This window comes from Salvelinus namaycush, chromosome 40 (genome assembly GCF_016432855.1).
Source record: "Salvelinus namaycush isolate Seneca chromosome 40, SaNama_1.0, whole genome shotgun sequence".
Lineage (NCBI taxonomy): Eukaryota > Metazoa > Chordata > Actinopteri > Salmoniformes > Salmonidae > Salvelinus > Salvelinus namaycush.
This window is the reverse complement of record NC_052346.1, coordinates 16,193,668-16,217,223: the sequence shown is the minus strand read 5'-3', so window position 1 is coordinate 16,217,223 and position 23,556 is coordinate 16,193,668. Positions and strand designations below refer to the sequence as shown.

At 43.1% G+C, this 23,556-nt stretch overlaps 1 protein-coding gene across 3 annotated transcripts in view; it reads right to left on the bottom strand.

Annotated features, from left to right (window-relative positions):
- The window catches only part of LOC120033134 (sodium/potassium-transporting ATPase subunit alpha-1), a 29,917-nt gene extending 7,363 nt beyond the window's left edge, over positions 1-22,554 (bottom strand). The window contains exons 1-15 of one of the 3 annotated variants that reach the window (XM_038979411.1): positions 22,299-22,554; positions 21,923-22,191; positions 21,383-21,826; positions 20,926-21,118; positions 20,071-20,246; positions 19,841-19,977; positions 19,537-19,687; positions 19,263-19,431; positions 19,008-19,162; positions 18,720-18,843; positions 18,422-18,567; positions 17,659-17,789; positions 16,161-16,262; positions 15,765-15,856; positions 15,341-15,559 (exon numbers count right to left, since the gene is read on the bottom strand). In XM_038979411.1, coding sequence (XP_038835339.1) covers positions 15,531-15,559; positions 15,765-15,856; positions 16,161-16,262; positions 17,659-17,789; positions 18,422-18,567; positions 18,720-18,843; positions 19,008-19,162; positions 19,263-19,431; positions 19,537-19,687; positions 19,841-19,977; positions 20,071-20,246; positions 20,926-21,118; positions 21,383-21,826; positions 21,923-22,191; positions 22,299-22,527 — 2,547 coding nt within the window. In that variant the 5' untranslated portion in view covers positions 22,528-22,554 and the 3' untranslated portion in view covers positions 15,341-15,530. Of the gene's footprint in view, positions 1-447; positions 508-713; positions 831-6,518; positions 6,674-15,340; positions 15,560-15,764; positions 15,857-16,160; positions 16,263-17,658; positions 17,790-18,421; positions 18,568-18,719; positions 18,844-19,007; positions 19,163-19,262; positions 19,432-19,536; positions 19,688-19,840; positions 19,978-20,070; positions 20,247-20,925; positions 21,119-21,382; positions 21,827-21,922; positions 22,192-22,298 lie in introns of those variants that run through there. The other 2 variants (XM_038979409.1, XM_038979410.1) reach the window with 2 other exon arrangements.
- Positions 22,555-23,556: the final 1,002 nt, after the last annotated feature.

The window sequence follows — 23,556 nt, the reverse complement described above, 5'->3', positions numbered from 1 at the left end:
TCTGGGCTGAGGTGCTATGGGCCTGCTGCTTGTGAATTATTCAAAAGGACCACTCGGCTGCGCTGCTAGGTTTGGAGGCGGTAATCTACTATTCCCCTTGATCTCCAATCATGATCAAGAGTCCTTTTGCATGGATGTAAAAGAGGGATAAAGCATCTCTCGTATTGCCTCCTCCAATTGCCTTGGATATTTGTCACATCCAAGTCTATGATAACCCCCTTCTTCCACGGTTTAATAATTGGAAGAGATCCCAAGAGTCCAAAACACATAACTTGAGTAGAACTTAATTTTTCTATTAAATAATTGAAACCATTCAAATTGAGGAGAACCGAGCTGAATTGCCCTCCAGCTGTGGTTGATAAGTAACTAATTTGTTAACAGAAAACAGTGCAGGGGAGATGGATGAATCGCCAACTGAAATGAAAATGAGTGAAGCTCCAGACTTACCCTACTAAGGTCGGTGCCATATTTGCGGTTGAGCTCATCCAAGGTCAGTTTATGGTCATCCTATGGGACAGAGATTAGGAACACGTCACTGACAATCGTATTGCACTGCACTTCTGCACCATCGAGATAAACATACAGTACATTACATGCAGCGCCAAGCTTGACACCAAGTCAGTGACATCAACACACGAATGACCAAGACTTGTGATTTAAAGATGAACTTCCCAGGTCCTGAAGGAGAATGAAAGTGAGAGAAGCCGACTCACCAGATCAACTTCCTTTTTCAACTCATCCATGTCCCTCTCCTTCTTCATGGCCTTGGCATTCTTCTTCTTGCCTCCCTGCTCAGAGGTCGCCGCCAGCTCATACTGTTCCCGTCCTTCCTACAGAGAGGGCAAGAAGAGATTGTTAGGAGCGATAAGAAAAAAATATATATATACAAACACATAATAAAATAGGTAGAAAGAGGCCCTTTAGAGCTCTGCCCGAGAAAATAAAATCTTCACCCACCTCAAGCAAAAGCCCCTGATGCAGAATCTGCTTATAGTATAGTTTCCCATAGTGTTTCCGAGGCATTAATAAAACCCAAGTCTGGGGGCCCAACTCTTGAAAGGTAATTCATTGAGTCAATTAGAGACTCACTCATTTGAACAAAGGATAAAAATGCTACTTTTCAGTTACAAATGACTTACCAGAAGTCACCCAACAACTTGTGGGTTATTGATGTAGCATTGTTCTACTGAACGTAAGCCCAGTTATCATTTACAAAACAAACGTGACCTAGACAGGTATGGTGCAACAAGTACAAAGATAGTCTAAAAGGGACAGCCACAACTATCACCCAGTAGGCTTTCACCTTTTAGCGTCTACTACCTGTGCTAGATAGCCAAATTACTTTCACTACTCAGCAGAAGAAACTCAGATGTTTGAAAATGGCATCTGTCTGAAGTTCATGAGGAATGCTTAATGAACAATCATGTCACAGACCGTCACTTTGCGCAACTGCGTCAATAAGGAGAGCTGTGGGAGGGGTGGGGCTGAGGGTCATTTCAACATACTCCACTGCAATCCAGGAATGTCAGACTATTAGGCCCTATGTCACAATACTTTGTCCAGAATAGGGGCAAAATAAACTCTCCAGAGGGGAAAAGATGCACACCATTGGCTCAGTTGTCTTGAGTACACACAGAACTTTCTTCCTCTGGAGTCATCTCATTGTGAAAGTCCAAAATAACCCTGGCACCTCACCTTCTGCAAACCCATTGTTCATTCACTCTTCCCTTTCTCCATTATCAAAATCAGTCACTTTTGGGAAGAGGACAAAGACCTGTTGAAGAATGCGCGTCAGCTAGGCGGTTGAAAAGGGGAGGTTGCTGCAGGTTGGGACACTGCGGCAACAGGATAATGCACAGTACCAGATAAACATCGGTAAGGCAGTTAGCGATCATAAATTATTCAGGTTCTACTGATGTTCAGAAGTGTTTTGGCTGTGGGGGAGAGAACTCTACATGCTTCTCTTGATTTGACCCTATGGAGTTACACAAAAGCTGCTTGACTCTAAGCAAGACAGTTCCTGGTTCAGAATGTGATCCCCAAGTCAGGGGCGTGACTGATAATTAAACTTCGCTGTTTGGTTACAACTGAATCCAACATAAGGGGTCCTACCAGTTTTTTTTTTGCTGTTGGAACAGTAAAGGGTAGAGGTGGAACGACAAGTCCTGCTGGAGTCTTCCGGGCCCCCTCAAGGAATCTGTTGTCGCAGTCCCCTGTGGTCTTTTTATTAGTTGACAGGCACACCGACTTGCCCTTCTTGGAAATGCACCCCCCCTCCTACTAATACTATTTAGAAATATCCCTTTTATTTTCCCAATAGTGTACACATCCGTTATTACCACAATGAAGCAAGGAAGGGAGGATGCTGTTTTGGAAGTATTACTCAGCTGTCTCTCAAACGTAACAGGAAGCTACTGCACTGAAAACAGGAAAAAAAGTGTGGATGTCAGCAATTGTGTGGAATCTCTCACAAGACCAATCACGCAAAAACAACAGTTGTCCCACTACAAGCCTGAGAATAATGAGGCGTTGTACCTCTATAGAGAACCATGTGAAAACAAGAATGAAAAATGGGGCAAAGAAATATATCTTTAGAGTGACTTTATTTTGGACAAACTGTACAGTCACGGAATTTATTCAGACCCTCTTAGCAAAACACTTAAAATACCAGGCTTACCGCATTCTTATATGGGATTACTGTAATGGTTTGATCTGGGAGTGGGAGCAACGCCACTGTGGTAAACATGGCTTGAGTCTGCATACCATTTCTCCCATAGTTCAGAGTAGTATATTCAACTGCGTAATCGTTGTTCTCATGAACTTTGCATATGGGAGTGAGAGAAATTAGTCAGGGAAGGAAAGAGAAACAACTATGTGTGAAAGACAATGCAAGAACGCAGGGTGGGTGGAGAAGGGGGTGAAGCTGGCAAGACATCCTTTCCAAGAGGACAGAAAGTTTGAAAGAACAACTGTCCTCATAAAAACAACAGCGATAAACAGAACAGAGCCTCAGTGAGACGAGGGGTCTCTCACTTTTACGCTAAAACAACACCACCGCCAGATCAACAAAAGTTCATAAGAGACGGTCGAGCGGGTGCATACTTTACAGCCAGGGTCCAATTCCTGTGAACACCATTCCTGGTTCTGTTCGTGTGCCAAATACAAAAGCTGCTCACTCAAGCATATTGGCTCCTCCTCGCCCTGGGACTTTGCCCCGTTGCTACAGGCGACATAACCACACCTCTCAGATATCTGAATGGACCAAGACACGTGTTACTCTCCTCCCCTTTTCTCTCCCTCTCTTCAGTTTAGAAAAAAGCTACTTTCTTCACAAGAAACGCATTTAAAACTCCCACCACGTCCGCTGGAAGAGTCCGTTTTCCCACAGAACAAAAGATGGTGAATGCCTGTGTTTCTCCTTAAGACCCCAGGAACCACAGTTAAAAGCAGAATACGAATCAATGGGATGCAACTTCCTTTATTGCGCTAGTCTGAAATGTAGGTTAGAACAGAACGCACGTGGCTATTGCGAAATGCCGATTGTGAGTAGGCCTATGGGATAAAAGTTTCTTTCACAATTCCCTCGGCAGTTGGAACAATAGAAATTACAGTGGAGGAAACAGAAGGTGTAATAATGTGTGGTACTGTCCATAATGTTTAGGCAGCTAAGCCAAACGAGCAGAGAGGGAGATCGAGCAGGAGAGAGAAAGGGGCAGTGGGGGTGAGATGTGTTCTCTGTCACAGAGATGGGGTAGCGTGTGACAAAAGGGATGCCTAATACATAGTGACTCTCAAGCGGAAAGAATGTGAAATCCTCAGGAGAGCAATTTTTTTTTTAAAGAGCGCTACAGAGCAGGTCTCTTGGTTCCACAGTGGACCCCTGGGAGGAAAGAATGGTCAGCTGAGGCCACAACCTGATAGTAGCTCAGAGGTTGAACACTGGAGAAAAGAAAAAGAATTCGCCAATTACTTCACCATATAAAAAGGCTTTGTTTTGGACATATTCTAGGCCTCATTTGTTTACAGTGGAGATTTTCCACAAGCCACTTTCCATCAGACTCAGTGGTGGAATCTTGATGAAAGATGGCGAGAAAATAAGTGGAAAAACAAAGAATGCGCCCTAATAACTTTACAGGAAAACGGCCTTGTTTTCAGATCATCACAGTTTATTTTGAGAGATGGAAACAATAGCCATAGTATTCCATTTCGGGAAGGAACTTTTGGGCGTTTCAATTTGTTGACAGCGAGCAGTTGTATACTATCATACCTCTTGATTTTCCATTTCATTACAGAAAAACTGAATTTTTCCTCCATCTGCCATTCAATCAGTTCAGAAAAATTCTGCCAGCTCCCTCTGAACAGGAGCCTATGAACAATGATGACAATGCAGCAACTGGTGCCTCATCTTCAGAGCGGTCTCCCTTCCATATACCTCACCACTCTAACCAACCCTTTGCTCCCGCCAGCCGTATGCCACCCTCATTCTCTCCCTGTACCTTTCACTCCCCCCTCTCTCATCCCTCTCTGTGGTCTCCTGGAAATCATTAGTCCGGCTGTCCAAGCATCTGTGCCTATTGCGCGTGTACTGGACCGGAGCGCTGAGAAGAGGACAGAAGGGGTGGGGGCAGAGCAGAGTGTTCACCACCAAACACGGAGGTTTGCTGCTCTGCATTCACATCATACAACCAATCTGTCTCTAATCACCCCTCTCTTACTGTAGCCGTGAATACATAATTTATCACTGTGCCCGTGTGATCCATTGCCCAGCAGGGAGTGGCGAGCCTTTTATATGATGCTATTAACCTCCCCGATATCCCACCAGTCTGCCATACAGTAGTCAATACAGTACCCAAATACAGGAGTCACAGGTAGGTAGCTGTGAAATATATAAAACATCAAATAAAAATCACCCCAATAATTGATACATTTTCCATCACCATAAAATTGCAGGTAGTTATTTAGACAGGTGTGATGACAAAAACCCTATTGACTAAGGATTGCCCATTAAAAAAAAAAACTTAATTCTACAAGTCTAGAACAATATGCCTTGAAGTGAGAGAAATATACAACAAATCTAGTGTATTGAACATCATTGGAGCAACTAGGATATTTCATTTGTCTTGGACCGATTTGTATCAAGTTTAATAAAAACTATTGTTTTTTGAAAAGCGATGACTTTCATTAATACATGAGGGGGCTGTAGTTGAAGTAGGTCTTCCCAAAGACACATTGTATGCCTATCTGAACATTCGCAAAATGTAGGCTACACAAGAAATGTCATACACAACCATATTTCCAAATCCGTATACAACAATTAAGCCTTCAGTGGAATACATTTATTTTTTTAAGAGATTTTGCAGGTGCTCAAATGTTATGAAGGAACAGTTCGGTATTTTCCCCAGAGTCAGATGACCTCGTGGACACCATTGTTGGGTCTCTGCGTCCAGTATTACGAAAGTTTGAGGTATTTTCGTGAGCCAATGCTAACTAGTGTTAGCGTGCTCCCATATACTTCAAGTCATTGCGCTAACGCTAGTTAGCAATTTCTTTCAAACTGAACGCAGACATAAAAATGGTATCCACGAGTTCGTCTAACTCTGGGGAAGTAGATAAGGGTATCCTGATAAAATCCAGAACTATCATTTTAAGCAGCCAAAGTGAATTATTCCAATGTAGGCCATCTACATAAAAACTACATTCTTTCAACGAGCATGACAAAAAAAATAAACCCCGATGACTGGCGCATGGTTGATATTGTGAATGGGGTGGAATACGGTTATTATTCAATTTATGAAGAACAGACTATCGCAACAGCCTACAGTCGCAACTACATTTACCCAATTGATTAAGAATCTGAATATTACCGATATTTCGGAACAAAATTCAGTCAAGCGGGTTACAAGTCACCATGAAAAACGAATTGAAACAAAGACCATCACTTATATTCAGAAGTGGGCTACAGGCTCTGTATGGCCGTGTATCTCAAAGTAACACAAGTCACAAGATAGCATGTCTTCCCCACTTCCCGCAACTCGAATTTAAACAGACTACGCTACATTTGTAGCCACCTTGGCGGCAGTTTACTTGGATGAAAATAAACATTGTATCAATCTTCAAACTTGTCTTACACCGCCAATTCTATCATCGTAGCGCTTACAAGCTTTTCTCCTTGGCGACTAGATCCAAGCTAAACAACCTGTGGATCTCCAGTATCAATGTAAAAACAACACATTTTTAACCCTAATTGACACTCGATCAAGACACGTTATGAAAGCAACTTTTGTTCAGCCTACAAAATGCGGAAGTCACTTTCCCATCGCAGGCATTTTGAAAAAAAATGCGGCCATCTACGTACATGTGATAATTTGAAAACAACTTCGACTGTATTATGATTTTTTTTTTTTTTATCGATACCACTTTTGACAAGTAGCCTACAATTAAGAATTGCGTAAATTAGGCTACAGTAGCATTTCATGGAGGAGCTGGAATGTGAAGATGGAAAGAAAAAGCGCACTTACTCCACGTCCCATGTTTGCAGTTTTGTGGAGGAAAAATAAACTTATTGAACAATCAAATCCCAATTTACTTAAAAACGAATTGAAAAATATATTGCCCCTGGATGTGCCCTTATCCACACGTGTCACTCCTACCGGACACGCATCCAAGCTCCCCGTCTCATTAAAAGGTCCAATACTTATATACAGTGTTCCTTTCGATCGTGACGTCTGCACTTTTTGCCATGGAAACATAGAATGGAGGGGCGGAGTCCCCATTATTGAATGTTTTACGATTATCGGCCTTCATAAAATAGATTGAATCCATTGCGTGACAATGGACTTTAGTCTCTGTAACTTCAAATATTTATGAAGGAAAGTCACTTGGTCTCTTCTGTGCAGGCGTATTCATATTAGGATGAAATCTCTGTCAATATCTCTCACCACTCATATTCATAATGGATACTAACCTATCCTCAAACCTCTTTAAACCTATCCTCACTCGTCTTTAAGAATACTCTACATGTTTTGTTTGTCCCTTTTCTCTTAATTTCCACATAGATTTAAGAATGAACATGATTTAAACACACACAAACACTCTTTCTCTCTCTCTCAATCACTCTCTCTCTCTTCATTCCTTATTTTAACCTCATTTATGGAAGCGATAATTTTAGTGCAAACTCCATCACTGGTCTTTAGGAAGTTTAAACTTGAATGAACCAGGCCGTTAAACCCTGTAGGATGTAAACTTTCCCTCCTGACCCTGTCATGAACACTTTGTGGACAATGTGACCTTGTCAGAAGAATAATGGAAGCCTGGAAGATGGCAGGTTGTTGTATCTACAAATGATTAACTCTTTAACTTTGGGATCCTAACCATTAACCCCGTCTCAAGGTCCTGTTTTATGTCTTAACTTCACCCTTCAGTTTGGACTCCAGTAGGAGTGCTGATCTAGGATCAGTTTGTCTTTTAGATCAAAGTGAATAATATTATATGGACAGATCCTAGATCAGCACTCCTACTCTGAGGTGCTTTGTGGATACGGGACCGGGTATTTCACTGCAGAACCAGACAGAGGCAGAGTCTAGGATTCAACCACATGTCTATAGGTCACTGTAATTAGTGTAGCATTCTACCTGTGTTAGGTAGAATAGAATAGTATAGAAAAACACATCTTTATTGTCCACCCAAATATCAACTTTTCCCTTTGGCTTCACCCTACAATAAGACAATCGAAAATGGTGTTAATAATGAGCATTACATACAAACTCTAATGAAAACACATTCACTCAGACACTAACTTTTCCCCCACCACCGACAGGTCAACTAAAGTCAAAGAAAACTCTTTGAAATGCAAATTATATTGAATTTAATATTTTTATACACAAGACTTTGCTTCATGATTCATGTCGATGTACAGTATCATCTAGGACTTGTTGTACCCAAGAAGCTGCTTGAATGCGTTTGTATGAATTTTACTTGGAGAGACTTGGTGGACAGATGGACAGATAGCGGCACATTCAGGCACAGTGTGTGTGTGTGTGTGTGTGTGTGTGTGTGTGTGTGTGTGTGTGTGTGTGTGTGTGTGTGTGTGTGTGTGTGTGTGTGTGTGTGTGTGTGTGTGTGTGTGTGTGTGTGTGTGTGCATGTTCAAAGACGGAACTAAAAATATCTCAAATTGTATGTACAAGCTGTGAGCCCGATCCTATAAATGAGTTACCATGGAAACTATCACGTTCCTGTCCCTGCAGAGCGAACGAGAGGAAGCGCTTCTCTCTTTATCTGCATAATGCCCCCTAGTGGGGAAGAAATACCAGTCCACAAGTTGGTCTCAGAGTAGGAGGAAGCTGTCCCTAGTAGGCCTATAGACTGATCTAAGGTCAGCTTTGCATTTGACCCATACGCAAACCAAAAAATACAGGCTCTCTTTCATATAACAGCACCATTGTTTTGGTTGAAGTTGCTCCCTTTTCACTGTATGCATCAAACAGCAGGTGATAATAGGTTCCTTTTCAGTTGGTACCTTCGGTTAAACAACTATGGGGAGTAGCACTCTCGCGACTTCGGTTGAAGAATTAAAATCACGGCTAACAAGGCCAATGAAATCCGCGTCTCGCTGGAAGCCTCGGCTTCCACAGGTGATAAGCCCGAGGCTCGGATTCATTCCTTCAATTCTTCCGCACTTTACCTCGATGTGAGCAGGAACGATTCACGCTACTAAAAACAAAACGTTTTGGAACACAAGACTATCTGACTTTGCGCCAACTAAACTTTCCCTTTGTGGTACAGTGTGCTCATCCCCTGGACATTGTGTGCTGGAGTTTGTATTTGTTATCCTAGTTTCCTGTAGCAATGAGATGAAGATGGCTAACAAGCTGGGTTTTTGCGACAATGCCCGAATGAATAAAAAGATAGTAATGTTTGTTGTCTTGTATGTCTCAGCTCGGTGCATGCTCGGACGGTGTCAGTTACAGTTGCTTGCCTGCGGCTGGCACTGTTCCCCTAATCCACGGTGCAGGTTCTCTTGACAGCCGTATAGCATTCTTGAAAGAGCTTGGTCTTTCCAATGGTGACTTCCTCTCCCGGGTGCCCGTACCTCGAATGAGTCTCAGTTGCGGGATGCGGAAATGGATTAGGTCTTTGGTCGAAGCAAACGTCATGTCTGTATGTCAGTGGTGGCCCTCTCTCTCAGGAGTGGAGGCTACACCCCTGACTGGTCTCCTGGATATGGGAAATCTTTGCGCATCACGGGAAAATGTGCATTGTCGTCTGTTTATGCATTTAAGTGGCAGGTGTTGGGGCTTTGGTGCCAAAATAAAGGAATTGTTTGTTTTCAGAGTGCACATGGAGACATTTTAATGAGCAGGGTTGATCATTCTCCACTTTGAAAGTGTTCATGGCAGCTATTATAGCGTGTCAAGTGGGAATTGATGGCGCCACTAGCCCTTGCGATGCAGTTCCTAAAAGGTGTGTGCCGTCTCAGACGGGTTTCTAAACCTATTTCGCTCACTTGGGATTTAGCTTTGGTTTTGGATGCTATGTTTGAGGCCCCCTTTTGAACCATTGGAGTCTGTGGATCTGAAGATCCTCTCCTACAAATCCTCCTTGCTCGTGGCTCCTGGCGACTCTCAAGTGACGTTGCATCCTAATGGCGCCTTCGCCCCCAAAAGTCATGACTATGCCCTACAGGTCTCTAGCTTTGAGCTATTTCCCTTTTCGCTTCCTCCATTTGTTCTGAGAAGCAACTGCAGTTACATGCCCTGTGTCCAGTACGATCTTTATGCAAGTACATTGAGCGGACCCAGATCCGGTTATGTGACCAGCTTTTTGTATGTTTTGCTAATCCAGCTCAAGGCAGGGCACTCTATAAGCAGCGTCTCGCCCACTAGATTGTGGAGGCATATGGCAGCAAGGGGCAACGGTTACATAGCGGTGCACACGTCCACTCCACTATGGGTCTGGCAGCATCTTAGACATTATTTAAATGGTTGGCTGTGGGGGATATTTGTGCTGCGGTGAGTTGGGCATCACCAGACACTTGGTGGTTACAGCTGGGACAGGAAATGGTGATTAGGCAGCTCGCTGTGTGCGCAATAGATGTGGTAGAGATGTCAATGGAACTCGACCAAAACAATGGAAAGTCATGGAAACGCGTGGGGGAAAGATGCCGTGAGGAAAAGATCCTGAATCTCCTCATTGCCCCCTGGAGAATTTTGCCTACATTTGGGCTATTGTTTATATGTGTATTTCACACTATGTTGAGGTAAAAATCGGAGTATAGTGCTGTATAGATGTCAACCCCAATACATGTTAATTTCATTGTCACCAATCCACTGCATTACCGTTAAAAACTTAGCAGTCACTTCTTCTAAACTGAAAATTGACTACTTCTAAATGTTATGCAGCGAAAACAGCCAAATATTTCCAAACTCGACCAGTAACCACATTGTGGGCCTGTTACAATACATCGATCATGACAGATTTGAAGAATATTCTAGCCGAGCAGTTAAGCGCGTTGGGCCAGTAACTGAAAGGTCTTTGGTTCGAATCCCCAAGATGTCTAGGTGAAAAGTCTGTTGATGTGCCCTTGAGCAAGGAACTTAATCCTAATTGCTCCTGTAAATCGCTCTGTATAAGAGTGTCTGCTAAATGACTAAAATGTAATGTAAATGTAGATTTGTTGGATGTGTGCCAATCCCCCATGGTCTGCGTTCCATTGTCCTCTTTACCGGATCTTTACCCGGACTACTGCATCTTGCAAGGTAGAGGTCTGGGTGGTCTGCCATGGGCCATTTCATTTGGTATCCGTTGGTATAAAAGTTCTACCCGAATACATCATGAATAGTTGGTTTTCTAACACTATGAGATTCACAGTGATGTGGGGAGCAAGAACATACCCTCCCTCTGTCTAGAAACTTGTTGCAGGTTAAACTTTAATCATTGGTTGGATCCGGTTCAGGGCACAGAACAGAAAACTGTAAAACAAATAAAACATTTGAGGAACATCTATAGAACCATTATAGAACCATTATTTTAAAAGTATGGGAACCAGTTAATAGTGTTATTTTACGTTCCGGGCATTTTGAGTCCTACAAAAAATTTAACGAAGCACCTCTGCAAAGCCCTCACCCTGTCACTCAGAAATTTTATTCCAGTGCCTGCCTGCCAGCTGAAAATCTTTACCAGTGTGTGTGTGTGTGTAGGATACCTTCCCCTCCCACTCCGAAGCATAGGCCATTGTAGCCTACTGACATTACAAGCGTGATTCAGAAATTAGGGAGAGAGATTTTTAATTAGAGAAGAATGGATTCACTTTTTCAATGCTAGTTAAGGATACTATAGTTTCAGCTTTCACGTGTTTTTATTTTAATTCTGGTTCCACTCTGCACACACAAGCTTGTTGGCTAGCTAGCTAGCTCTGGTCCAACGTTAAGCTAACTCTCGGAAGTTCAAAGACATTCAACGTTCCTTCATAGAAGCTGCTCCTCCGTAGGTATAAACGCTTTAAGCTAAGCCTCCTCCTCCACCCTCTCTCGCTCTCTCCCAACCCGAAAAATTTCAGTCACATCTCGTGTCCTACACTTGTCTGTCCAATGCATGTAAATAACTATAGCTTTCCCCCTCCATAGCAAGCTGCTCTATCCGCACTGATTGGTGAAGTAATTTAATGTTGAGCTAAATGTTTTTTTTTAAATGTAAACCGTTACTTTTTTGAGGTTTGAACCGGTTCAGAACTTTATTTTGCTGGTCGGAACAGTGGAGCGGAACAGATTCTTTTTTTTTTCAGAACCAAACGATTGGAAAATAATTTTGTTTCCAACCACTACTTTTAATCCTACACTGTGATGTCACAGAGCATTTTCTAGGACCTTTCTTCTTATCTTTTTAACCGCAGATCATATAAACGTGCCGTTTTCACATACAGTATGTAGACTCTGGTATGGTGCTGGAGATAATGAATATGAAGTTGAAAAGGGGCGGAATTGCCCTTTAAGAAAGCACTAAACTTTCCATGAACCCATGTCTCATTCATAACTGGATAATAAAGTCTGTATCCAGTTTGGAGTTTTTAGTGAATACCATTCAGTCAGACAGGCCCTTAAGATAATTGAGGATAGGGGCTCAAACAGAGGAGAGAGGGTAATCAAATACGGCCAGATGGAATCCTTGACTAATAGCTTTGGCATACCAATACCTTTTCACCATTGTGTGCATGTGTTCCGTATGACTCATTGTTTTGAAGCCATATTTGGCTTGACTTCAATGGATTTCACATGTTTGTTTGCAAGTGTTTTCATATTTCCATTCTCTCATTGTTTGTCTGGCCTAGTAATCATATATAATCATAAACCTACCTCACATAACCTCCCTCAACCTTGCTGTTGTCAGCATCAAAACAAAACAACTGATCCATCTGAATCTGTGTCACAAGCCTTGTGTTTTCTATCTATAACCATAGGGAGGGAGTTTTAGAATGTTGTTTTAGGTGTTCTATTTTGGAATCCTACAGTTCAATAAGGATAACAGTGTTCAGAATTTCAACAGAGAATAACATGTGCAATCCTAATTATCAAGTGCTTAAAGGTCCAGTGCAGTCAACAACTAGATATTCCTTTGTTTTAGGTTGGAATAATACTGTGAATTTATGAAAACTATGATAATGCCATTTAAGTCTAAGAGCTGTTTGAAAAGACTGCCTGAAATGTCAGCCTGTTTTGGTGGTATGGAGTTTTGGCCTGCCTGGTGACATCACCATGTGGTAAATTAGTTAATAGACCAATAACAAAGAGGGTTGCAAACGTCTCTGCCAATAACAGCTAGTTTTCAGTTTTCCCCTCACCACTCAGATCACTCCCAGACAGTCCTAGTAAAATTCTTGGTTGAGAAATTGCTCTTTGCTAAGAATCAAATCAAATCAAATGTTATTAGTCACATGCGCCGAATACAACAGGTGTAGACCTTACAGTGAAATGCTTACTTACAGACCCCTAACCAACAATGCAGTTTTTTAAAAAACAGATAAGAATAAGAGATAAAAGTAACACGTAATTAAAGAGCATCAGTAAAATAACAATAGCGAGTCTATATACAGGGTGGTACCGATACAGAGTGCGGGGGCACCGGTTAGTTGAGGTAGTATGTACATGTAGGTAGAGTTATTAAAGTGACTATGCATAGATGACAACAGAGAGTAGCAGTGGTGTAAAGAGGGGGAGAGGGGGAGCACTGCAAATAGTCTGGGTAGCATTTGTCTAGATGTTCAGGAGTCTTATTGCTTAGGGGTAGAAGTTGTTTAGAAGCCTCTTGGACCTAGACTTGGTGCTCCGGTACTGCTTGCCGTGCGGTAGCAGAGAAAACAGTCTATGACTAGGGTGGCTTGAGTCTTTGACAATTTTTAGGGCCTTCCTCTGACACCGCCTGGTATATAGAGGTCCTGGATGGCAGTAAGCTTGGCCCCAGTGATGTACTGGGCCGTTTGCACTACCCTCTGTAGTGCCTTGCGGTCGGAGGCCGAGCAATTGCCATACCAGGCAGTGATGCAACCAGTCAGGATGCTCTCGATGGCGCAGCTGTAGAACCTTTTGAGGATCTGAGGACCCATGCCAAATCTTTTCAGTCTCCTGAGCGGGAATAGGTTTTGTCGTGCCCTCTTCACGACTGTTTTGGTGTGCTTGGACCATGTTAGTTTGTTGGTGATGTGGACACCAAGGAGCTTGAAGCTCTCAACCTGCTCCACTGCAGCCTCGTCGATGAGAATGGGGGCATGCTCGGTCCTCTTTTTCCTGTAGTCCACAATCATCTCCTTTGTCTTGATCATGTTGAGGGAGAGGTCGTTGTCCTGGCACCACACGGCCAGGTCTCTGACCTCCTCCCTATAGGCTGTCTCGTCGTTGTCGGTGATCAGGCCTACCACTGTTGTGTCATCGGCAAATGTAATAATGGTGCTGGAGTCGTGCCTGGCCGTGCAGTCATGAGTGAACAGGGAGTACAGGAGGGGACTGAGCACGCACCCCTGAGGGGGCCCTGTGTTGAGGATCAGCATGGCGGATGTGTTGTTACCTACCCATACCACCTGGGGGCGGCCCGTCAGGAAGTCCAGGATCCAGTTGCAGAGGGAGGTGTTTAGTTCCAGGTTCCTTAGCTTATTGATGAGCTTTGAGGGCACTGTGGTGTTGAATGCTGAGCTGTAGTCAATGAATAGCATTCTCACATAGGTGTTCCTTTTGTCCAGGTGGGAAAGGGCAGTGTGGAGTGCAATAGAGATTGCATCATCTGTGGATCTGTTGGGGCGGTATGCAAATTGGAGTGGGTCTAGGGTTTCTGGGATGATGGTGTTGATGTGAGCCATGACCAGCCTTTCAAAGCACTTCATGGCTACAGACATGAGTGCTACGGGTCGGTAGTCGTTTAGGCAGGTTACCTTAGTGTTCTTTGGCACAGGGACTATGGTGGTCTGCTTAAAACATGTTGGTATTACAGAATCGGACAGGGAGAGGTTGAAAATGTCAGTGAAGACACTTGCCAGTTGGTCAGCGTATGCTCGCAGTACACGTCCTGGTAATCTGTCTGGCCCTGCGGCCTTGTGAATGTTGACTTGTTTAAATGTCTTACTCACATCGGCTGCGGAGAGCGTGATCACACAGTCTTCCGGAACAGCTGGTGCTCTCGTGCATGTTTCAGTGTTATTTGCCTTGAAGCGAGCATAGAAGTAGTTTAGCTCGTCTGGTGGGCTCGTGTCTCTGGGCAGCTCTCGGCTGTGCTATTTTTTTTAAAGAAGCTATTTTTGTTTATTTCTGACCATTTTAATTGAAAACAATCACAGTAAGGTACTTAATTGTTAACCAGAAATGATTTGATATTGAGATAAAAACATCTGACCTTAAAAGTAACGATAAAGTTCAAATCTAAATTTTAAAATGTAATATTCTATTAACTCACACCCAAATAATGCTGTTGACTCATTGTATACTCACTCATATTGCTTGCTATTTCCTCATATACCATGACATGATGTTGACATATTGGCAGAGCTGGCCAATCAGCTGTTGAATATTTTAATTGACCGGAATACGACCACCCCATTCTGTTGTTGGAGTACGCCCACACCATTCAAACACAGAAAAGCTGCTTTTTAACATACTTCAATACAATGTTTTGTATTTGTAAGTCATATTTCATAGAACTATGCAATCACTGGACATTTACTTTAAACAAATAATACGCAACTATACTAGGTTATTTCTCCCATTAGATGCACCACAATTTAAGCCTACATGTCTTACATTAAATCCAAACCAATAAATCTAAATAATTCAGACAACAAAAAATGAATACAGTCTTAAGCATTCGTGTTGAAGTGATGTTTATTTCAATTTGCATTATCACAATCAAGAACTCCTCAATGCAGCTGAGTGCACCATCACAGTGTTCATTGGATGTAATGGTAATGTAGCAGATTGAAATGTAGTGTAATGTTGTTGGTTGAGATGTAGCAGCAGAGTGAGATTGAGTGATCCTGGGGATAGCCTCTTTTTGTCAGTAGTAGGTCTCCTGTTCCACCCAACCTTAAAGAAGAGACAATTCAGAGAGAAGAACACAATTAGTTAGATTTCATCTCGTCACTGAAAATCTCCATGAGACAAATTAAATAATTTGTCCTTCCCAATCCTGCATGCCATTGTCATGTTATAACACAATTATTAACTTTGATGTAAAATTGTCGATGCTATCTTAACAGCTTGTTTTCGTCCATAGTCCCTGAGCACTTACCTCCTGGGTTTCGTCGCAGGATGTATCTCCTACCCTCATCATAGAGGAAGATGAGCAGAGAGTAGGGTAAGGCACAGAACCACCAGCAAGGCCTGAGGAAAGAGAGAAGGACAGAGAGAAGAAAAGAGAGAAGGAAACAATAAAGAGATTAAGTTGAGCGTAAAACAGCGAGGTAATGCGCTTACAGGGCCCCTAAATGTCAAATGGCGTTTTCTCTCTTGGTTGGGCAGTAAACTCCATTACACTTCAGCTAACTAGTGAACCCCAACTGATCCTGAGGCCACAGTAGTCTCCTCCACCCATTGTAATATCCATCCATTTTACCATTCATCTTTTAAAACGGGTGAGCTTTGTTCCAAGCTGATATACAGAAGAGAATCAGAAGGGTCTACTCACTTGAGGGGGTACATTCTGAGGGCGACATCCATTCCAGGACAGTAGGACAGGAAGACAGCCAGGGCAGTTTCCTCAAACAGTCCGAAGATGAGAATACGGTTCCTGAGATGGGAGGGGAAAAAATAAGAAAAAATCATGGATTTGATACCAACAGGGTGGATATTGATTTAGAAGTCAGTTGCGGGGCTGTATGCACATTAACTCCCCTCTGGCAAACAGTTCAGCTTCATCATGACCAAAACCACCCACTACCTGAACAGTTTCTTTCCCCGTGCTGTGGCCCTCACCAACTGGCCAATTGTGACCAAGGCACTATGCAATCTGTGATGCACACTGCATCAAGTATCCAACACTTAGCGACCTTGTCTAGAGGTTCCGGCCTCTTGGTGTAATGGTATAGGTGTTGGCTTGACAGTCACTGGACCTGGTTTCGAGTTCCGGTTGGGGCTACCCCCTGAATTTGCTACATTGGTGTCAGAAATGGGATGGTGGCCATAAGGTCACCGGAGAGATGTGTACATGTCAGGGACATGGTATAGAGAAACGTGGGGACACACTCTCCCAAAGGAAGGGGGTAATGTAGCGACCTTAACCCAACACCTAGCAACCTCATTGAGAGGTTTGGTGTAATGATTAAGGTGTTGGCTTGACAGTTGCTGGACCTGGGTTCAAGTCCTGGTCGGGGCTACCCCTGAATTCTCTACAATATATTTATACTGTAAATGTGTATATCCTCTCTTCCCTCTTACTCTTCAGTTCTATGCACATTTTATCAATTTTGTATATAATGTATTTAAACTTTGTGTAAATTGCTCTGTCTGTATTCTGTCCTTTAATGTTGTCTATTGCTAGCAGCACCATATCACTAAGTACAATTGTGAGTATGTGTAAATGTACTTGGTGAATGTGGATTCTGGTGATGTGTAAGTCAAGATGTGTAAGTTATGTAAGTTGTGTAAGTTCCCTCAACAACTTTAAACATCTGCTATCCGAGCAGCTAACCGATCGCTGCAGCTGTACATAGTCCATCGGTATATAGCCCACCCAATTTACCTACCTCACCCCCCATACTGCTTTTATTTATTTACTTTTCTGCTCTTTTGCACACCAGTATCTCTACTTGCACATGATCATCTGATGATTTATCACTCCAGTGTTAATCTGCTAAATTGTAATTATTCGATTTATTGCCTACCTCCTCATGCCTTTTGCACACATTGTATATAGATTCTCTTTTTTTCTACCATGTTATTGACTTGTTTATTGTTTACTCCATGTGTAACTCTGTGTTGTTGTCTGTTCACACTGCTATGCTTTATCTTGGCCAGGTCGCAGTTGCAAATGAGAACTTGTTCTCAACTAGCCTACCTGGTTAAATAAAGGTGAAATAAAAATAAATAAAAAATAAAAGACCAGAGCAGTGAAGATCAAGCTTCAGAAAAAACCTCTTAGGACCCAAACCTAGACCAAGACCACAAAGATCGATGTGTGTACTCACTTCATTCCCTGCTGAAGGATGGAGTTCCTCCTGGTCTTACAGATGATCAAATCGGCCCACTGTACAACTACAATACTGGCAAAGAATGCTGTGTGGCAGGTGAACTCCACAATCTTTCTGCGCTCATATGTCTGAAGGATGGATCATAGACCATAGAAAGAGAGAGTGTGTAGACAGACATATGGGAAAAAAGAAGAGCGAGAGGACATATGTTTATTACATTGGTACATTACAGTAGTGAAGATTACTGACTACTCTGTTACCAAATGTGTGGTGAACCTGTGTGCCGGCGGCAGCAGTGGCATTCACAAATGGTAGTTCTGGAGGAATAGTAGCAAGCTATCTACGAAGCCCAAAATAACAGAGAGGACTGTTGGGGCCGGTGAGGTGCACTGCTGAGGCTACAGACCTGTATGTCTGAATCCCTGGCTGTGACTGAGATGCTCCGTCTTTCTCAAGACCATCAATATTTCCTCTGCTGACTATCCGAAATGCAAGCTGTGCAACAACCCTGATCCGTGATCCCATCCATGACTTCTCAACTTTCTTGATAATGTATCAGATTTACGGATTTATTTTATTATCTTGAATTTCCAGATATATACGCAATTCAGCTTTCAGCTGCCATGTATGCTGGAATAAACTAAAGAAAAAAACTGTGAGAGAGATTGAAAAAGCTCTTATCGGGAACTTATCAGATCAAAACAAGGCCAATGCTAATCCGTTAGTACAGCAAAAAGCAGAGCGGTGTTTGTGTACTTACCCACTGCTGGCCGTAGCTGTCCTCCATGTCGTTCATTATCTTGTTGTCCCAGTTCACACGCATACCCAGCAAATCCATGGGCAAGAACCCGTTCTCAGCCAGGATAACAAAGTATGTGAAGAAACCGGCTGTGGCCTGCATCATACCTGTGAAGAGTAAAAATTAGGAGAGTATTTTTGTCAGTGAAGAGACATTGATCAGATTGTTAATTTGCTATGAAACTGACTGGCCAACATACAACGCAACAAGACCCGGTAAAGACAGGCAAAACAGAAGAAGGGCCAAATTAACTCCTTACCAATTTGACCGTAGGCTATGCTTATGAGCCTCTCGTTCACCAGTTTGTCAGTTTTGGGGTTTCTGGGCTGTCGCTTCATGATGTCGTTCTCAGCTTCTTCATAGGCCAGGGAGATAGCTGGGACCTTGAAGGTAATGATGGGAAAGATCATCGTTGGTAACTTGGATGTTAGTTCAAAGACCTTCCAAACAAACTCTAAAATGATCATGTACATTGTTCTTCATAACGCAGCAGAACACATTATCAGATTGTTCACAAAGGAGGAGTATCCACATCTGAAAGACCCACCATATCAGTTCCCAGGTCGATACAGAGGATGGTGACAGTTCCTAGGGGCAGTGGAATGTTGGCGATGATGAAGAGGAGGAAGGGTGAGATTTCTGGAATATTACTGGTCAGGGTGTAGGCGATGGACTTCTTCAAGTTGTCAAAGATCAGACGGCCTGAGGGGAAATAGAGGATGGGGGGAAGGAATAGTCAGGGTGATGAGAGAAGGATGGAAAAACACAGCAGATTGATGGTCGTTGCTAGAGCTTCTCTTACCCTCTTCAACACCAGTCACGATGGAGGCAAAGTTGTCATCCAGGAGGATCATGTCTGCAGCCTGCTTGGAGACGTCAGATCCAGAGATACCCATAGCAACACCGATGTCAGCCTTCTTCAGAGCAGGAGAATCGTTCACACCATCACCTGTCACAGCTACAATAGCACCCTGTGGATAAGTAAGAGAGGTGTTTACAGATGTTAGAAACTCCAAAAGTAAGATGCAATCATCCTGACTGACTCATGAGGATGAATTAATTCACTAAAATAGTACCTGACGCTGGCAACCCTCCACAATGATCAGCTTCTGCTGAGGAGAAGTTCTGGCAAACACAATCTCAGTGTGATGGGCCAAAATGTCATCCAACTGTTCGGCTGACAGGTCCTTCAGTTCTCCACCGTGGACAACACAGGCCTTGGCATCTCTGGAGGGTACAAATATAAGCTAAATATAGGGGCTTGTATTGGTCTGTTCTGATGATGCCCCAAAAAGGCTAAATAAATGTTTTAAGTTTAGGTTTAAGTTTAGACAGTGTGATGACATACACTGAAATGATCCCAAACAAATTGCAACATACCTTGGATTGACCTCAGAAACTGGGATTTTCAGACGAGCAGCGATGTCCTCAACAGTCTCGTTTCCTTCAGATATAATTCCCACACCCTTGGCAATGGCCTTAGCAGTGATGGGATGATCACCAGTGACCATGATAACCTAAGGGAAGGAAGGGAAGAGGAGTGGTCTGATCACAGTGGCTGCTATGTGGATTGCCTGAAGAGTCTTGTGTTTAGTATGATATTGCCATACCTTGATTCCAGCACTCCTGCACTTTCCCACAGCGTCAGGCACAGCAGCACGGGGAGGGTCAATCATGGACATTAGGCCAACGAAGCACAGATTCTCAGTTGGGAAGTTCACCTCTTCACAATCAAACTGGAAGCCCTCAGCGAACTGGTCATCAGGGAGCTGGAAATGACAGAAACCTGAAAAAGACACAGAGTCAGAGACACGCCACAACAAATTCTTCATGTTCTAGACCAGTCAGGGCCGATCTGGATTGTGGTCACAAAGAAATAAATTAAGAGTACAGATTATGTTGGGACAATATACAAAAGGTTTTGAGAAAGATAATTTTGTTATTGGTTGAAGGTTATTTGTTGATGTTAAAATTTACAGCTGGTTTGGTAAAAACAGCTGGTTTGGTAAAAAGCTGAGGGATGGGGCTGGAGAAATGATACCCCTCATAGACAGAGCTATGGATGCAAGGATTGACCATCCATGATATCAAAATGATAGTTTAACCATGTTTTGAGGCTATTCAGTGTTGTTTTACATTTACTTTGTTTACAAACATTGGAGTAGAAAAAGCTTATATTTTGGGTTATGATGGTTTACGACAGTTGAACTAATTAGGCATTTATTCAGTTATATTCTTCAAGAATCAATAGGTACTTATCAATAAGTCCAAAAATTGAGGATAAAAGATGTAGCAACTCCAGATTGCCTCATTAAGGTTATGTCATTAGATTTGGGGTGTGGTCGCAAGAAATTCTGGTAGAAAAAATGGGGCCCCACTGAAAAATGTTGAATACCACTGTTCTAGACTTTTCATTCAGTCCAAAACCTTTGAATGCATATTTTCCCATACTGGTGCCCTCTTACCCAGCACTCTCTCTCCCAGCCCTCCCAGCTCTTCGTAAGAGTTCTGGAAGGCTTCCTTCAACTCGTCATCGAGAGGCTGTTCTTTGCCCTGGATCAAAATGGTGGAGCAGCGGTCCAGAATCCTCTCAGGGGCTCCCTTCATCACCAGCAGGTGATTGGACTCTCCGGCCACGATGTTCTTATGAATGGAGAGCTAGGGGCGAAATGAATTGGTTTTTGATCAGATGACACCATGAAGAGAGTTTAAATTTAAATTAGCAGGCAATGACCAGTAAGTAGCCTACAGTGCCTGGAAAACTAAAGTTCTGGCAACTTATTGGATGTCGATACAAAGTGGCATTTCCAAGCTGATTGAGAAAAGCCATCCATCCTGATTTTGAGTCCATCACACCACCTTCTACAACTCAGTTTAACCCGTTGTTAACCCACAGATACCACAAAAAGTGCATGTGGTTACCTGATATTTGTTGGTGGAGTTGAAGGGAATCTCAGCGATCTTGCTGTACTTTTCTCTCATGTCTTTGACAGACCCGCAGCACAGCTCGATACACTTCAGCAGGGCAGACTCTGAAGCATCACCAGCCACATCTCTTTTGAGGATAGGTACGTTGTTCTGCTCTGCCAGGAAGACGGCGCGGTTGCACAGGCCAGCGACTCTAGCCAGGGCAGCCCAGGTGGCAGAGCTTTTGTCAAAGCAGGTACCACTCTGATTCTCTGTGGTGTCAGCCTCATGGATCTGGTTGTCGAACCACATGTGAGCCACGGTCATTCTGTTCTGAGTCAGGGTTCCAGTCTTGTCAGAGCAAATGGTGGAGGTGGAGCCCAAGGTCTCAACAGCTTCAAGATTCTTCACCAGGCAGTTCTTCTTGGCCATACGCTTGGCAGTCAGAGTTAAACACACCTACGATAGAAAGACATATTAGACAGTCAAATAATCAACAAGTTTTGTTGTTAGGACTGAAGTTTTTGTTAAACATTACTTTTCATCGGTACTCACAGTTACAGTAGCCAGGAGACCCTCTGGCACGTTAGCAACGATGATTCCAATGAGGAAGATGACAGCTTCCAGCCAGCCATATCCCAGAATGAGGGAGAGGACGAAGAAAGACACGCCCAGGAAGACGGCCACACCGGTGATGATGTGGATAAAGTGCTCAATCTCTTTGGCTATAGGCGTCTTCCCACCCTCCAGACTCGTGGCCAAGGTGGCGATACGACCCATGACAGTGTGGTCACCAGTGTTGATGACGATACCTCTGGCAGTTCCTGACAAAACATGGAGAATATGGTTTAGAATCACAAAATGGCTAAGTGATACATTTCAAGTTATTTGAACTATTCAATCACTACGGCTAGTCACAGAAGTTATTTACCTTCAACACAGTTGGTAGAGAAGAAGGCAATGTTCCTTGTCTCCAGGGGGTTGTCATTGGAGAAATCCGGAGTACGTGTCTGGGGCTCAGATTCACCAGTGAGGGAGGAGTTGTCCACCTGAGTGGGAAAAGAGAATTGCATTAATACAACATTGAATGACACTAAAGGCGTCCGCATGCTTCCCATCCGAAACAGTTCAGAACAGTTTGTCATATAACATGACAACATTTTGTGCCGTTTTTATTCGTTTTGGTCTCTGGCAAGTTTTTTTGGGGCTGTTGGCGCACACACAAAAAAAATCTCGAGGCCAGCCAAAGTTCAGGAGTCAAAGTCTATGCCCCTTCATCTGTCATTGGTCAACAGTAGGGATTTTGTTGTCATTCAACGATAGACGATTTGTTTTCATTCACATGTTTTCACTTGAGAAATACTGCACCAAACATATTATTTAGATTGCGCAACTAAGATCTCCTTAGCAAAAACATAAACATTTATGACATATTTCTTGAATTATCTTAAATTCATTCTGACTATTTTGAGAAAGTGTATACTGGCTATGGCATCTGAAAACGGACAAACAGTACTATTGTCGCTTTTTCAAGCAAAGGTCTTTTAAGGGAGTAGGCCAGCCAAACCGAAGTATGCGGAAGCCTTAGGTTACATATCTGACCCATGATCTTGGATTGTAAAGTACTCACCTTGCAGCCGCTGGCAGAGACGATACGCAAATCAGCTGGGATCCTATCTCCTCCTTTCACCTCCACCAGATCTCCAACCACCACTTCTTCAGCGTTGATGTTCTTCTTCTCACCGTCACGGACAACCAGGGCTTGCTACAAGGCAGGTGAGAGGATTACAATCCGTAGACATGACAATACAATCAAGTTCTTCTCAGAGGTGTTTGAAAAGGCAGAAGTCTAACCTGTGGGACCAGGTTCTTGAAGGAGTCCATGATCTTTGAGCTCTTGGCCTCTTGGTAGTAGGAGAAACAGCCAGTGACAATGACGACAACAGAGAGCACAACACCCAGGTACAACTGTGAGGGACAGAAACGAAGAGGGAGAAAGACTATGAGACTATTAAGTTACGGTTAAGTGAGAAAACCCTTTCAGGCACTAGAGGCATTGTAGTTTTTTTAAGTCTCAAATTATCTCAGAATTCTATAATTCTCACATTATCATTGGCTGGCTCATCCTCGGAGGCGGCCTGGATTCCGTAGGCCAGGAAGCAGAGCATAGCACCAATCCATAGGAGCAT